The sequence below is a fragment of the Rhododendron vialii genome, chromosome 12a (genome assembly GCF_030253575.1).
Source record: "Rhododendron vialii isolate Sample 1 chromosome 12a, ASM3025357v1".
NCBI lineage: Eukaryota > Viridiplantae > Streptophyta > Magnoliopsida > Ericales > Ericaceae > Rhododendron > Rhododendron vialii.
Genome location: NC_080568.1, coordinates 21,151,113 through 21,166,754, shown reverse-complemented (window position 1 = coordinate 21,166,754; position 15,642 = coordinate 21,151,113). Strand labels below are relative to the sequence as shown.

General features: G+C 40.5%; 3 protein-coding genes across 4 annotated transcripts; 1 reads left to right on the top strand and 2 right to left on the bottom strand.

Annotated features, from left to right (window-relative positions):
• Window positions 1-5,182: 5,182 nt before the first annotated feature.
• On the bottom strand, window positions 5,183-6,507 carry LOC131311021 (protein DMP9-like). Its single transcript, XM_058338334.1, has one exon. It carries the CDS (start codon window positions 6,159-6,161, stop codon window positions 5,505-5,507), a length of 657 nt encoding a protein of 218 aa, XP_058194317.1. The 5' UTR covers window positions 6,162-6,507; the 3' UTR covers window positions 5,183-5,504.
• A 118-nt stretch (window positions 6,508-6,625) lies between these two features.
• Window positions 6,626-9,501, top strand: LOC131311123 (uncharacterized). 2 transcript variants are annotated; one of them, XM_058338452.1, is made up of 3 exons: window positions 6,626-6,764; window positions 8,334-8,722; window positions 9,138-9,498. In XM_058338452.1, the coding sequence occupies exons 2-3, from the start codon at window positions 8,428-8,430 to the stop codon at window positions 9,317-9,319; spliced, it is 477 nt and encodes a 158-aa protein (XP_058194435.1). In that variant the 5' UTR covers window positions 6,626-6,764; window positions 8,334-8,427; the 3' UTR covers window positions 9,320-9,498. The 2 variants fall into 2 exon arrangements, 1 of the variants encoding a protein (XP_058194435.1); XR_009195408.1 differs by lacking the exon at window positions 6,626-6,764 and having other exon boundaries at window positions 6,943-8,722; window positions 9,138-9,501.
• Window positions 9,502-11,191: 1,690 nt separating this feature from the next.
• On the bottom strand, window positions 11,192-15,384 carry LOC131311122 (large ribosomal subunit protein mL101 (rPPR4)). Its single transcript, XM_058338451.1, has 2 exons — window positions 15,020-15,384; window positions 11,192-12,884 (listed from the first exon to the last, which is right to left on the bottom strand). Exons 1-2 carry the CDS (start codon window positions 15,245-15,247, stop codon window positions 11,640-11,642), a joined length of 1,473 nt encoding a protein of 490 aa, XP_058194434.1. The 5' UTR covers window positions 15,248-15,384; the 3' UTR covers window positions 11,192-11,639.
• Between the last annotated feature and the right edge of the window lie 258 nt (window positions 15,385-15,642).

The window sequence follows — 15,642 nt, the reverse complement described above, 5'->3', positions numbered from 1 at the left end:
GAAATCTATCAAACAAGATTCATATTGCATATTAAAAATATTATGAATTGAAAATTATAGATAATTCTTTGAGAGGTCAAACGCTCTCAAAAAGGGGACAAACAAACCGAGACGGAGGGAGTAGTATTTTAATAAATGATAGGTAAAGTATAGAGTATTGGTGTGGGATTGAGAGAGATTTGAGTAGGTAAAATGAAAAAAATGTACTGTTGAGAAGGTGAAATACATTTTCATTGGTGCATATGCTCTAAGATGAGAAGGTAAATTCAAATTGTCGCTTTCGTGGCTAACTAGCCCTTCAATTTTGAGCCAGCTCTCTTGATGTTGTTATTTATGGCGTCACTACGTCGACTCATGAGCTTGACTGTCTGATTTTGTTCACCCACTAACATTACCTCTCTTTTTCTCATAGAGTATAACTATGAACTTAAGTACTCCATAATTATATAGAATTCAGATTGGAATTGGATTTTCGGTTTGGATACCCAATTTTTCGGATTGGAATTTGGATTGGATTTGAGCTTTTTAGGATTCGGATTGAATCCGGTTATTGATAGGCCTAATCTAATATGGATGGCGTATAGTATTACGGAGTCCGCAATCTCATCCAATATTCACATTCATCAGCAGGTGAGCAAATTCATCACAAATCACAGTGTGGGCTCGGATACACAAAAACTATTTTTTTGCACTCCTGACTAAAAGTCTGTTTTCTATCTTCTCCTTCTTAAATGGGCTTAATGAGTACCACCCACCACCAACCCACCAAATGGTGACTGACGTAGAATGTATTTAAGCAGCATTTAAACTCAGCCTTGTGAGAATGGTCCCAAAAAATTTTGCTTAAAAAAATAAATAAAAAAAATGGTCCAAAACTATGGATATAGAATGGTCCAAATTCATCATATTCAATTTTTGTAATCATGGGGGGGTATATATCTCGCTAGGCCACGTCTGGACCCTGTCTTCCGATACAGGTTGTCTGGTTGGGGATGTGGTGGGGAGTAGTTCTTAGATGACCCGTTACCTTCGCAAATCTTCTTCTTTGCGTTATTGGTATGTCCTAACGGCAACCGCATATATGCATTGAATTGTTGATGGGTACAACTCATCCTTTACATCTTGCTACAACAAGGAATACGGTGACAATTGACAAGCCAATGCTTTTAATATATACTGTATCCCAGTTGCTCATATACATGGTAGATATCACACGTTTGTGTGGTATTTAAAAAATTAGTACAGTTCGTTTCGGATCTATTTGTTTCCGATAATAATAATGACTGAGTGGTTGGTTGGATCTATTTGTTGCCCGATGCTTGAGTTCAAGTCCGCGTAACTGCTTTGGGGGGGGGGGGGGGGGGGCGTTAAACATTTTCTTCTGTGCTTTGTTGGGATTTCCCTAATCAATCCCACCCACAAACGAAAGCGTAATCGAAAAATTAAATACGCAATAAACAAGGCACAACGAGAACAACATTATTACGTGGTTCTCCAAACTCGAGTACGTCCACGGGAAAGAGAAAGCAATTTCCACTATCACCAAAAGTTTACAAGGGTTTACAAAGAGATCAAAGATCTCACGAACACCCTATCCAACAACCTACAACTAAAGTAGAAAGATCTTACCAAATACTCTCCAACACGGCTGGAAATGAAAGCCCGAAACTGAGATCAAAACAGCCCCAAATGTCGTCAACAAGCTGCCACACATATGCTTCAGTTAAGAGGACCAATGGCTGCCCTATAACTTTCCCTTTTCCACCGAGAACACCAACACACAGTCACACACGGTGCACCTCTCTGTTTCTTTTTTTCTTCTCTCTCACAAGTTTTGGAACCATCTACCGAAAATACACAAAAACCCCTTTTTGTTCCTAATAAAAACCTAGTAATATTGGTCTTCCAAAAACAAAACACTTGGGCCTATTTTCATGGGCGAAAAACCCAACACTAATCGTACGTGGTGAAATCTTAGCTTTGACTCTCGTGGTAATCACGAGGAAGTTCCATGCAGATGCCTAACTAATAGCTAGTACCAATATCTTAATCTCCCACATCAACTGAGCATGGAGTTGACCTTTTGTATGTAATCAAGCTCCTAAGCAAACTCCTCCTGCAAAGGTGGTTTCCGAGAGTGAATTCTACATGGGTTGTTCATTTGGTATTAAAACTTGCCACGGTGCCACCATGTTTATTATGGGATCGAATGCGGAACACGAGTATGGAGTCAGATATTATGGATTAAAATTCGTGATGATATTATTGGTATCGACTATCGAATACTTGAGAAAGTGAGTGGATCCATAAGCAGATAAAGGGGCTGTCATCGGGTTAATGTCAACGTAGTGCAGTGGGCTGTGGTGAGCACTGGAGCGTGGTGCCATGGTGGTATATTACGATCTTAATTTCCCACTCCATTACATTTGAACTTGACCTTCTGTACGTATGTACGTTGTTAGACACCCTCATTCTTGCGAAAATGACAAAACCATACACTTACACAAACACTTTATACACATTGGTGGAGCTGTTTTGTACGACGGTATTTCAGGCTGAGGTCTAACCAGAAATTTTGCACGACGGACCAACTTAGCTATCAGTGTTTGATGCAACCGGTAATAGATGTTTTGCTTGGATGAAAGTGAAGTTAGAAGTTGTCTCTCACCAACACGGATAAAAGACATAAAATGGCAATCAGGTGACCTGTTCAAGCTCCCAGACCTTAATTTATTTTTTAACTGGTGCCTGCAGTATTATTAAACGTACATTGTATAATCGGCGCTAGCCGACCTTCACAACGATAACTTCTGCCACACCCGTACAACGGCGCTTGCGTAATCGCTTCGGCCATTTTGAGGCTCCTAAGCACCCCGAGGGCATAGGGTCCTGCCGAGTTAACATCCCACACTACGGTTGGGGCTTAAGCTTCGGCACAGATCGAACAGTTCGAAGTTTGAATCTACACTAAGTACGTACAAACACTATGATTGGTTTGACGCTCAGTTAAACTCGCACTACAGCTGAGTAAACCACAACTTGCTAGAAGTCCACTACTTCTTTTCTAACTTTGGCTAAGGACTAGCATTTTTGGTCGAGCCCTTAATCAAAGTAGGGGCTAGCTATCATAATAAACAGCAAGTACATAACAAGCAATACATACAAAACAAAAAAATACTAAGGCATGAAAACCACTCATGTGCAAGAAAACTAAGGCCTCATTTGGCTTTAAAAGTGGAATAGTAACCTCTCTTTTTTTGTCTTTATTCAAAAAAAAATTGCATTTGTTAGTTTTGCGTCAAACTTTTGTGATTTATTGATTCGTCTTGGCGAGAGGAATGAGAAAAATAAAAAAATTTGATCGAAACTCATAATTTTTTTCAAAAAGACAAGAATAAGTAAAAAAATCTGACTTATTGACTTATTTTTGTCTTTATTCAAAAAATTATGAGTTTCAATCAAATTTTTTTTTACTTTTTCGATTCTTCTCGTCGAGATGAATCAATAAGTCAAAAAAGTTTGATGCAAAACAAACAAATGCAAAAAAAATTTGTATAAGGACAAAAAACGAGTCACTCATCTTTTTAACCCAAACCCACGCCATTGAAAGCAGAGTGTTGTGAAATCCTACTGGGGCGGGGGTGTTAGACCGTTCGGTGCAATCCCCCACAAACTGTTACAACCGTGACCTGGCTTAGGCCTAATGTTTGGCGCCAGGACACATAAAAAAAATACACCACGGCGAACTCTTACTGTTTGGAGCCGTCCAATCCAAATTTGAAATCATCCAAAAGTGCAAGTTTTATTGAGAGGAAGGTCAGGGATCGATCTGCATTTCATCGTGGCCCTGCGGCTCGGCAGAAGCCTCGTCTTACTGGCTCGCATTCAGAAGGGCCGGGGAATACGGCAAAGGAACCTCGGGCCTGCATTCAGAAGGGGAATACGGCAAAGGAACCTCGGGCCCTAGGGTCTCTGGAATCTTGGCCGTGAACTTAGAGTCGGGCTCCACATGCAACACCCCTGCAAGGGCTCAGAACCAGCCTCGTAGCCGAGCTTGAATGCTGCAGGAAACCCTTTCGTGACGGTTTCGTTAACCACAGACTTCCTTTCTTCTTAAAATCCTAGTTTACGGAAGTTAACCCTTCTACCTAACCGAAATTAATCCTTGAGAAGAGAAAAAAGTTAAGAATGTGATTCGGTGATATATCATTTGATCATACCGCAAAAATCTTGAAGTTGTGATTAAAAGTCTTGGAATTTTGAAGGAGAGAGATTCCTTTTTTGTTTTTCTCTCTTTCCCCTGTGTTCATTTTTACTTTTTTTGTTTTGTTTTGTTTTGTTTCTTTAGCCTTCAGCTTCAGTACTAATAATGGCCCTAGACCCATGTAACATAAGCCAGCGTGGCTTCGTGACCCTTTCGTAGCTTTTAACTCATAGCCCCTAGTATTTCCGTTTCTTTTTCCGGCTGTGGCAAATTCGCTACCTATTCCGAACGATTGATACCCAAACCGATCCGAACTGATCCGGACGGTCATTACCCAATTTTTAACCATGATTTAAGTTTTGGTTGCCAATTAATTTAGGGTTTGGGTCAGAACTAGTGAAACCCCGGGCCAAACCGACACGTAGCCGCTTCACTTGATTCGCCATGTCTACTAGATGTATTTGGCCGGGTTGAGATTTTGTGTTTGGAACCCACTGTGAAATTCATGTTGGTGTAGGTTTCTCTAACTACATGTGTATAACATCTTCTGTTTCAATAGCCCTAATGATTTTTTAGGGCATCGCTACTAAGAAGAAAATCAATATTCCCTCTCATCCAAAAGAACCGCGATTGATATGGAGAATAAAATGGCATACCGGGAACATGAAAAAAAAACTCCAAAATTAGCCATACATTATGAAGGTAATTAAATTCATGTATCAAATTCTATACAACCGATGCCTACCTAAAAGGTTTGCCAGATAATATGCATGTCGGATTCATTGGACATGAGCCACAGTACACCACAATTGAACACAGATATTTGCAGTTACAACAGAGAATTCGACACGATTCTAAATTGCCATGCATCCAATATACAACTCCACAATTAGTCAGAAAATAAAAAATAAAATTCGTTTCTCATCAATGCCTTCATGTCTCAAAAGGTCTATTCTACTACAACAAAAAAATGGCACCTAAAAAAAAAACTCGTATGCAGGCCAGATTCATTTTGAATATGACTCACACCGCATTAAAGTTGAACTATTATAACATTGTAGTTACGACGAAAATAAACCAACACAATTATTCCCTCCATCCCTAAATAAATGTCCGAACCGCACACCTAGGCATCTAAAAAGATATATTTTTTCGTTAAAAATTTAAATTTTTTCCACAAATCAATGGATATCAATGAGTTTCATTAAGTTGTGAAAAAAGTGTGAATTTTTAACAAAAAATACACATCTTTTTAGAGGCTAGATTTGCAGACTGGATATTTATTTGGAACCGTGGAGTATCACGTAGCCATGCACCCAATACCATACCTAGTATTAGGAAACACAAGAAACAAACCACTACAAACAATCCCTACCATCAAAGGAAACCCTTCCATAACCTCATCCATCTCCTTCTCATGACCCGGGAACAAACAGCCCGTGACCCGGCGGTCCGAAAACGCTATGGCCAGGAACACCAGGGCCGACATACAGGCATGGACGAAATCCGAAAGCCCAAGCCTGTACCTTTCCTCTTTAGGAACTTGCACTTCGATACCGGGCTTGAACACGGCCAGCCCGTTGGGTGTGACGAACCCGTAGTAGACCCGCCCATCTGGCCCGCGGAAGCTGTCCGTGAAGTGGAAGAAGAAGCAGGAGAGCGCGCACAGGGAGAGCAGGGCGGCGATCATGAGGGTGGTGACGTGGGTGCAGGTGCCGCCGCCACGGTAGACGGTGGGGACGAGGGTCTCGAAGGTGAGGAGGGTGCCGGTGGGGAGGAAGTTGGCGAGGAGTGAGGTCTTGGAGAGGGTCTTTTGGACGCCCTTCGCCATGACGGCGCGGCGTTTACGGCCGCCGTCTGCGGCCGCAGAGGCCGCGGTGGTGGTGGGGATTTCTTCGTTTGGAGGGGTGGCGTTGTAGATTTTGATTCCGATTTCTTCTCCTCTGGTTTGTTCCATTGCGTTGTAGAATATGAAGATTGGTGGAACATTTTTTGATTTTGGGTTGTGTTATTTATAAGGTTTGATTCGTTGTTGATTTGAATTTGAAGTGGCAGTTATTAGCGGTTAATTACCGTACAGGGTAACGGTCACATGACTGATCACTTGTATTGTTGTGCTATTCCCTTCCTTTCCCGGCTACCTTGTACTTGGAAATAGCAAAATTTATGAAAATAGGTTTCAAGAGATGATTAACCCAAATGTGGGCATGTAGTAATACCCTTATTAACAATACTTGATTATCAAACTGGTGGACCCAGGTTTTAAATAACGATAGTGGGAGTAGCGAATAATACGTAGCGGATACCAAGTATAGAGATCATGGTTTTTTGAAAATTATTTCCTGAATTAGCCGTAGCAGTCTGTGAATATAGCGGGCAAAAAATTGGAGACAAAACGATAGGTATTGAAAATTGTCTGATGATACATGTGTAAATTTTGGTAGCCAGTTTAGCAAAGTGTAGCAGTACTGGAGGACTAAAAGACGGCTTCGGAGGATGACGACGGATGTATGTATGGGAGCAAGACCAAGACATTGAGAGTCAATTTCCAAGTTGATTGGTACGTGTCAGTCTCTATCCTTTTGTTTTATGGTACTGTTTGTGTTGTATGGGTGAAGAAATGAAATAAGTAATTCATCGCTCACACAGAACCCAATCTGCTAAAATTTGCTGTCCTAACGCTCCTTCAACTGCCCTGCTAACTCTTTTTGGTCATGACCAAAACAACTTAATTCCACCACAAGATTCAAAACAGAACAAAGTTAATATATGTTTATCACCTCTCATAAGTAAACGATGTACCGTTTGGCTGATATTTATTTTTGACAATTATATGTCCATATCCTGATTGTGGGATGAGAGGTAACCAAACAGGTATCAATTATTCAGAAAATTAACCAAAATTTGGACATCGAGAGAGCGATGTAATACTTTTTGTTGTAATCCAAGTTTTGTCTGTCTTGGAAGGTAAGCCATAATCCTTATTAAAACATATCCAAGACTCACCAACAAACTATTGTTTCCAGTGATTATATAAGACCTATTGTGCATGTCATTAGTTAATGTATCAATTGGCTAACCACCCTGCTAGTTTTGATCGAACATCTCTGGATAAATCTGTGTTTATACGCTCCCGGAAACTAACTTGGCCAATCCAAAAAAAAGTAGAATGCTAAAACTCCCAAATAATAGGTTAGTTCAAGCCACGGAGGGTTATGTTAGGAGGATGGCTTTCCTCACGTCTTGTTGGTTTATCCTTGAATCTATCCTCTTCCCAGATGGATTTCTGAAGTTGTTTTATCTCAGCTTCTACATCCACCCGCTATTGCTCTTTCTCTTTCAGATTTCCCTTTGGATAAAACTACTACAAAGATGGCTTCCCCTCCTTGTCTTACTACAAAGATGGCTTCCCCTCCTTGTCTCACTAGCGATTTTGTAGCGTCTAAAATTTGCAGGGTGTTTCCTAGTATCCTCTCTGTTTTCCCATTCATTAGAATCGCCAATGATGAGTTTGCAAATGAGGCGGAGGAGCACGAAATTCCAAGTGCTACTATTAAAAATCAGATGGCAGATTCGTATTCCTCTTGCTATGCAGTATCCAATAAAAATGAAGCTGAAGTATATGCACTACACACGGAAGAGGTTGAAGCAGACACTGATTGCAGTGACAGCTCACTACTAGTGGAGTCGATTATAAGAGAACCCCGTCTGCTTATCGATGAAGACAGAAGCTTGGAGGTGTATATGCCTTCTGAGAGCAGCTCCATTTCACCTCCCCAAGATGATGAAATTAATGGAACTTTGACATCATTGTGTAGCTCTAATGCACCACCAATCGTTGAGGGAGAGTTGATCAATCAAACCATGGAGGCCGACGTAGATTCAATCTATCAGAAATACACTGAAAGTATGAGATGGTTTGATTTGCGTAATCATGATAGAACATGTGGAATAAGTAGATACTCATAATCATAAACTGATTTACAAACAGAACGTTAATATTTGAGAATACATTTACAACGATATGAAAAATTAGTTGCAGAAGCAGGAGGCATATGAGGTGAATTCAGAGCATGCTATTATCTTCTTGTTTCGTTAGTGGCATATTGACTGGCTATTTTGTATGCAGGTGCAATCTTGAACAAGCAATTGGCTTCTCTTAGTTCATTTGAGGATATAAAAAGCCTGTGGAATTCTCCATTCCACAGATTTCATGGAGCAAGATGGCTAGAAGAAGGCTAATAAGAAGCTTAGAAAGTGACTGCGAATTGGTTTATGTGGCTCAATCATGCTTATCCTGGGAAGTACTCCATTACCAGTACCGAAAAGTTGAGGCTCTCTTACGTTCAAACTCTAAAAATGGCGATTTTTACAATAATGTCGTCTGGAGATTTCAAAAGTTTCAAATACTTCTAGAGAGATTTACGGAAGATGAAAGGTGCGAGGGCAAAAGGTACTGGAATTATGTTCAAAGAAGGTTAACTTTCAGGAGTCTACTCCAAGTTCCTCAGGTTTCAGGTACCTTTCACAGGAACATATGTTTATTAATCAAGTTGGCAAATCAATGCTTAGTGCTATCCATTTATCCATCTCCAACATATATATCAAATACTAACTTCAACATGTGTTTTCCTTTTTAAAAGAGAAAAATAGTTGTTTATTTGAGAAGGGTATCTAAATTTTGCTGATTGAGATTTGAAAAGATACATAACTTTAAAATGTGATGAACCTTATTATATAACAAATTCTAAAACTTCATCACGATGAGAAAGATACGCAATCATTATATATTAGTAAGAAATGCATGCCTTCTCCTAAAACGCGTGTTGGACTGCTCCATGGAATGAAATATACTACAGTCCTATGCACAAATGAATGATATTTGCAAGACAGTAAGCATTTTTTGATATTTCCATTGTCCTCCAATGTCCAGGTTATACGGAGGAAAGAGAAGATAATGAAACTAAGGGAGAAGCCATGAGGGTAACAGAGGTGTTGCAGGGCATAGAGAAATGCATAAAGGCCTTTTGGATGTACATAAAAACAGACCAAAAGAAACCGTGGTGGAAAATGAGTAAATTCATGTGGACTTATCCTCCGGTAGAAGACCCTTGAGACCTGGAGCTCCTAGCAAATCTTACTAAGACGCTCCGAAAGGTAATTCCAGTTACGTATCTGCATAGCAAAGATCACATTCAAATATCAGTTGCTGAAATTTGGAGAACTCTGAATTTTATGCATTTTTAGTTTCATCATAAACTTTTCATCGTGATTTAGGATTTGATCAACATAATATACTAAATGCAAGAAATGGCTTTTTTTTTCTGAAGAAGGAGCTATGTGTCAAGGGTGGTCAAAATGTCGATGATTTCCACTTCTCAACTCAAATGGTGCCAGGAGAAGCTTAATGATGTGAAGTTTGAAGCAGGAAAGGTTGCGAGGGCAAACACAGTTTCCTTGTTTCCTAGTGTCTCTCTGAGAATGATAAGTATTTAGTACCAGACGTAATTAGGAATTATTTCACCAGTTCAAACGAGCAGGAAGAAAAAGAGAGAAGTTGTCATTAATTCTTACGTATGAAAATGTATAAACGTTGTATAACGTCTTCAGATATAGTATCAGCTTGAACCAAAACCTCGTAGCTCTTAACTACTGGTACCTCCTTACCATTGGGCTGAAGTCTAGGCCTGTTAGATTTCTTAGAGGGTTCCAACCTAAAGCCAATTGGCAATAGATAGAGTAACCTTTAGATTTTATTAACCAAGTTTGGGTGGCTTAGATAAGCAATGTGGGACAAGTCTAACAACAAGGAGATTTGACTCGGGCGACCCCTCACGTGCAGCCCGGATGCACGTACGTGGAGGTATGAATTGATGAGTTGACTCGGGCGACGGAGACTAGACCACACGATGTGAGACCACCCAAGACCTAGCTCTGATACCATGTTAAATTTCTTGGAAGGTTCCAACCTAAAGCCAATTGGCAATAGATGGAGTAACCTCTAGATTTTATTAACTAAGTTTGGATGACTTAGATAAGCAATATGGGACAAGTCTAACAAATGCCAAGAAACCGCAATACTTGGTTGCTGTGGTAAAACTGTCGAAAAAAGTGGCTTTTCTCCTTTCATTCCCAGGGCCAGGGTGATAGGTATTCTCAAGCCTGCATCGGCAGGGTTCTTTTGGCGATTGACAAAATATCCTTTCATACGATTTCAGCTGAATAAGTCCAGTCGCAATGGCCCGTTGTTTCCTGTCATTTTGATAATAGAAGGAAGATAGTCAGGTTCTGCATTTCCTTGTTGCCTGAAATTGTTCATTGTATTTTTTTTCTTTTTTAAAATTGTTCACTGCACTGTGGACCTCACATCCTCTCTCTCTCCCAAACATGCCGACCTCCGAAGCAAACACTCCACCACCGCAGCAGTCACCCCCTCCTCCCTCCGATCAAACCAGAGGCTTCACCCTACTTCACATTTCTTGGGTCTCTATCTTGTACAGAAATCCCTTCTTCAATTGAATGAAACTTTTCGGGGGGCAATATTAATACCTCGTTCGAGAAATACTATGCGGAGAATTTGATTGACAGACTATTTGCGAATGTAATCTCAGTCCTGCCTTAAACCAAGGGGAAAAGGAAAAACAATTCCGACATTTTAGACGAGAAAGAATTACGTACATGATCTGGAAATGGCCAACAAAGAAGCATTGAACATCTCTTTTCAATAAGAGAGGCTCAAGAACAAATTAGCAGTAGCTTCAATAGCCTGCTGATTCAGATCTTAAATGGAGAGAGAGAGAGCACGAGCTATCAACACTAATTTTTGCACATCTCATTAGGGACAAATCCACATCTCTCTCAAAAACAAACTATCTTTCGTCGTTCTGCATATTCAGAATCAGGAACTTTAAGACCACCTTTGACGGGCTTGGCAGTCAAAACCTGCTATAAACTACTCAGTAATTACCAAACTTGGTAACACACCAATTAACCACACCACATTAACTCTGCATTCAGCATAATATTTGGCATGAGAAATACCGGGCCAATCATTTTATTCAACAGGAAATCAACAAAGCCCCAAATCAAGGCTTAAAACAAACAAGAACTTTACAACATCCATTCGCAAAAACTAACAGCAACAAAGCCTCCCCAACTCGATCGAGTTGTCGGTGTATGGCTAACTTTGCCAGTCAACTGTCCATTGTGACATAAATGTGTCCACACATACACCTTTCCAGCATAGCAAAACACATCCGAGATATCTTTGAAAACAAAAGCAAAAACTAAAATACAAAATTTGCATAACTTCCCAAGGATAAGGCAAAACGGGAAACAATTCATTATTTGAATGGTACCTGATGGTGAGTAGAATTATCTCAACTAGTCTTCATATTCCAAAACTCTGAGAAAATTTGAGAAAAGAACAGAAGAATCACTCCGCACACACCACATCAAGTAACTTCATAGAGCCCTCACTCAACTCCACATTCTCCATCTTCAGCCGTCTTCGCATTATGGGGCTTGTCTTTCTAGCTGCTGCATAAGTTCTTATTAACGATTCAAATATCTCCAACCCCACTTCATCCACAGCCTTTTTCAGAATCTCCACAAAACCTTCCGCACCCTCCACATCTTTGTTTTCCTCAAAATGTCGCATCAAATTCCTTACAACATCAGGTGATGGGACCCACTTCCCACCATCCCCTCTACCAGAAGAAATCGCATTATCGACACAGTCAACCGCTGATTTAATCTCCCCACTTTTCAAATAGTAGTCCAAAAAGATCTCCCAAGTTTTAGCATTAGGCTTGGCCCCCCTCCTCCGGGCCCGCTCCTTGAGCTCTTCAGCCTTCTCAAGTAAACCATCTTTAGCATAAGCTCTAATAAGGACATTTGCAACACGAATGTCATACGTGGAGCAGCCAGATTCCCATTCCCTAAAACATTTCTCAGCACCTGGTAAATCCTTCAAGTTAACCAACACCTGAATCATGTTCAGATAGCTTATATTTGCAGTTTTCCGAAAAGCCAACCTTAAAGAACGCCATACCCTGTATACTTCAAGTAGATTACCAGTTCGACCGTATAATGTGATCAGAAATTGGAAGGCAGAAAGGTCTCGGCAGGCATTTTTCTTCTCCAATTCCTTGAGTGCATTTTCTGCCTTCCCAAACAAGCCTGCATCAGCGTAAATTGATGCTATATTGCTATAAGTGGTCCAATCTCCCGTAACTCGTCCATCCCTCTTCATCTCGTCGATGACCCTCTCAACCCCAGAAATATCACCACCGGAAGCAAGAGCCCTCATCCAGACATTATATGTGTAAGAATCTGGCATGATATCGCAGGCTTTCATTTCTTGGATTATGGAAGGGATCCTTTCTGGCTGGCCAGTTTTTGTATAGAGAGTCATGAGGCTGTTGTAGGGCATGGAGGTTAAACCTAACTTCAGCTCATTCATCTTTTCCAGTAAAGCTTCTGCTTTTTCAGTCATTAATTCCTTGCAGTAACAGTTTAGAAGAGCGCCATAAGTAAGGTGGTTTTTGGATGTTTCCGGGAGATTAATGAAGTAAGCTTCAGCAGCAGCAACACCTCGAGCTTTGGCAATGAGATCTAGATGTATGGCGTGATCACTGACGGTCTTGTTCATACCCCTTTCTGCCATAGTTTCTGAAAGCTGCATATCCAAAAACGTAGTAATGTACATCTTGGAAGAAATTGGAACTCGCAAACCCAGAAGAAGAAAGAAAACATAAGGAAAAAGAGAAGAATATTATGGGACAAAATGACTGATGTCATCATAATTCCGTGCAAAATGAAAATGATGAGTACCGAGCCAGCACCAAACTTCACAATGAAATCAGAAAAGTCGGGATGAGCTACAAGAGTGAAACTTGTTATTGGTATAAAATTGTGTACAGACAATCAAGTTCTGAAAAAACAACTAGCATATCACAAACTAGAAGTAAATCGAAAGCACATCATATGACTAACAACAAGTCCAGAGGTTGTCTGATATTTTACAGCATTTGCCAAGTTGCCAAATTTGATTCCAGGCTGACTTAACACGTCCAAACATTGATTGATACGATATTAAACTACGGCCCACAAGATCAGATGAGATTTGCAAAAGCCCATGACATTGATTGTCTTTGTACACACCAATGGATCTGAACGAATTGGCAAAGTGCATCAACTAAATCACCCGAACCGGAACATCTAGAAATAAGTAAGCACAGTTACGTCTCATGTACCACAACTGTTACCGAAAGTACTTTAGATAAGAGTAAAGAACAGCAGAAGAAGTAAGTCAACACCGTTGATTATAGCAATGAAAACTTCATTGAAACAAGCAAGATCCTAAAGAACTAACCGTTTCCTCCACTAACTGACCATTTCATACAGCCCTCAATGAGATCAGCTTTAGTGTCAAGTAGTTAGAACTAACCGTTTCCTCCACTAACTGACCATTTCATACAGCCCTCAATGAGATCAGCTTTAGTGTCAAGTAGTTAAGGTCAGCTGCATGAAGGCCTCAGCTAGAAGTTCCAAGTGTTCAACAGTATATGTACTGGTTAGTAAAGACGTGTGTGTCTTCCATACCCGCGCAATTTTATTTCAGCTTCCATACCATCTGGGTTGAAGCACTTCCTGTGCCCCAGGCTCAGACACAGGGAAATGAAGAATCTTCCTTTTGATTGCCCAGACATTTGGGAAGGTGTGCAGGAAGAAGAAAACACAAAAAGAATAGTGGTCAAAACGAAGGCAAGTAACCTATTTTCACCCGCCTGTACTTCTTAATTGATTGACGTGAACATATTTCAAGCAATATCCAATTTATGGAAATTCCAACACTTCAGTAGAGATCTCGTATTCAAGGTTCAGTTAGAAATAAACAGCTGCTGACTTTGTTAGGATGTACAATAAAGGAGACAACTTTGACAGGATGAGAGAGAGAGAGAGAGAAGGATACACAAATATGATTGAATTTTCTCGCACTTTTAAAATTTTTTTTTAATATTCCAGGAAAAGAAACACTATGGCATTGCAAAGAAATGTGGAAGCGACAAAAATAGAAAACTTCTGCGTGTTGATAAGCATAGCATACAGTTGACTATGATCTGAACCTGCAAACAGATGAAGTTCTCCCTTTTCAGTAACACCCATAGGAAGGTAACGAAAATGTGTGTTGCCCACTGATTGTTTCTGATAGCATAAGAAAAATATGAGGAACGGAAATGCCATACGATACAACCTACATTGCAGTACTGGGCTTCCATGGCTTACTAATATTTCTAATTTGTAACATCGAATCCAATAAAGTAACACATTTCTAGGATCATTACCACAATTTGTCCACTTTTCCATATTTCGTCTTCCCAAAGCTACATGCTCTCAAAGTTTTAGTTAATTAAATTCCAAATTACATAAGGGCAGGCACAATTTCTGCATGACCACAATACTAGAAGGTCGATACAGCCTAAACGTGCTAGCTCTACTTCACCAAACAACAACGCATTCCAATAAACTGAGAACGCCCCAATCTAGACATGAAGCCAGTCCCTATTAGTTTCAGAGCCGGCCTTAACTTTTCAGGCATCTAAAGCGAAAATTAAAGATTGAACCATTTTTTAAGACTATTATAAATGATATAGGAGTGGCCCGTAACATTTTAAAATATTTGGGACATAAAGCAGTCGCCTCTTCGGCAAAAACATGCCGATACACACTCCAAAACCCCATCGAAACGACAGAAAATCGAAACCCAAGACACAGCGCGAGTGAAAAAAAACAAATTGTGTGGATAGAAACCTTGAGGGCGGGGTAGAAGCGGTTGCGGCTGCGAAGGATCTTGAGGGAGTGGCCGACCTCCCATTTGTAGACCCTCTTCCTGCCTTTCAGAAACTGGTTCAGCTGCTGCCTGACGCTCACCTCCGAGCTACCTTCCTTGAACAGCCGCTTGTACAGCGCCTCCTCCAAGTACTTCTTCGACCTCTTCGCCACGCTCTTCGTCTCCTTGAACTGCTGCATAAACGCCATTCTCTCTCCTACCCTTTCACCTTCACTCCGTCGATGAATGCGATCGGAACCCTAGCTGCAGTGCGTGTTTGTGTGTGTGGGAACAGTGGGGATGGGGGAAGGGAAATGATTTTCTGTTTTTTCTGGGGTTTAAGGGAGGCAGAATCGAGTAGTGGCTCGGTGCATGAGAAGTAGGGTGTTCTTGAGCTGTTTTTGGGCCAGTTGGGCTATAGCAAACTTACTTGGGCTGTTGGGCCAACTTATTATTTTCCTTTCTTCTATGGTACACTTTCTTTGAGTTCAAAACATAGGCATGTGAAAGCAATTATTGGTCTTTTGAAGCTAAATTATGACTCTACTATGAAAACCCACAAATGCAAGTGCTTCAAAGAGGCTAAGCCCATATAAATTGGTTG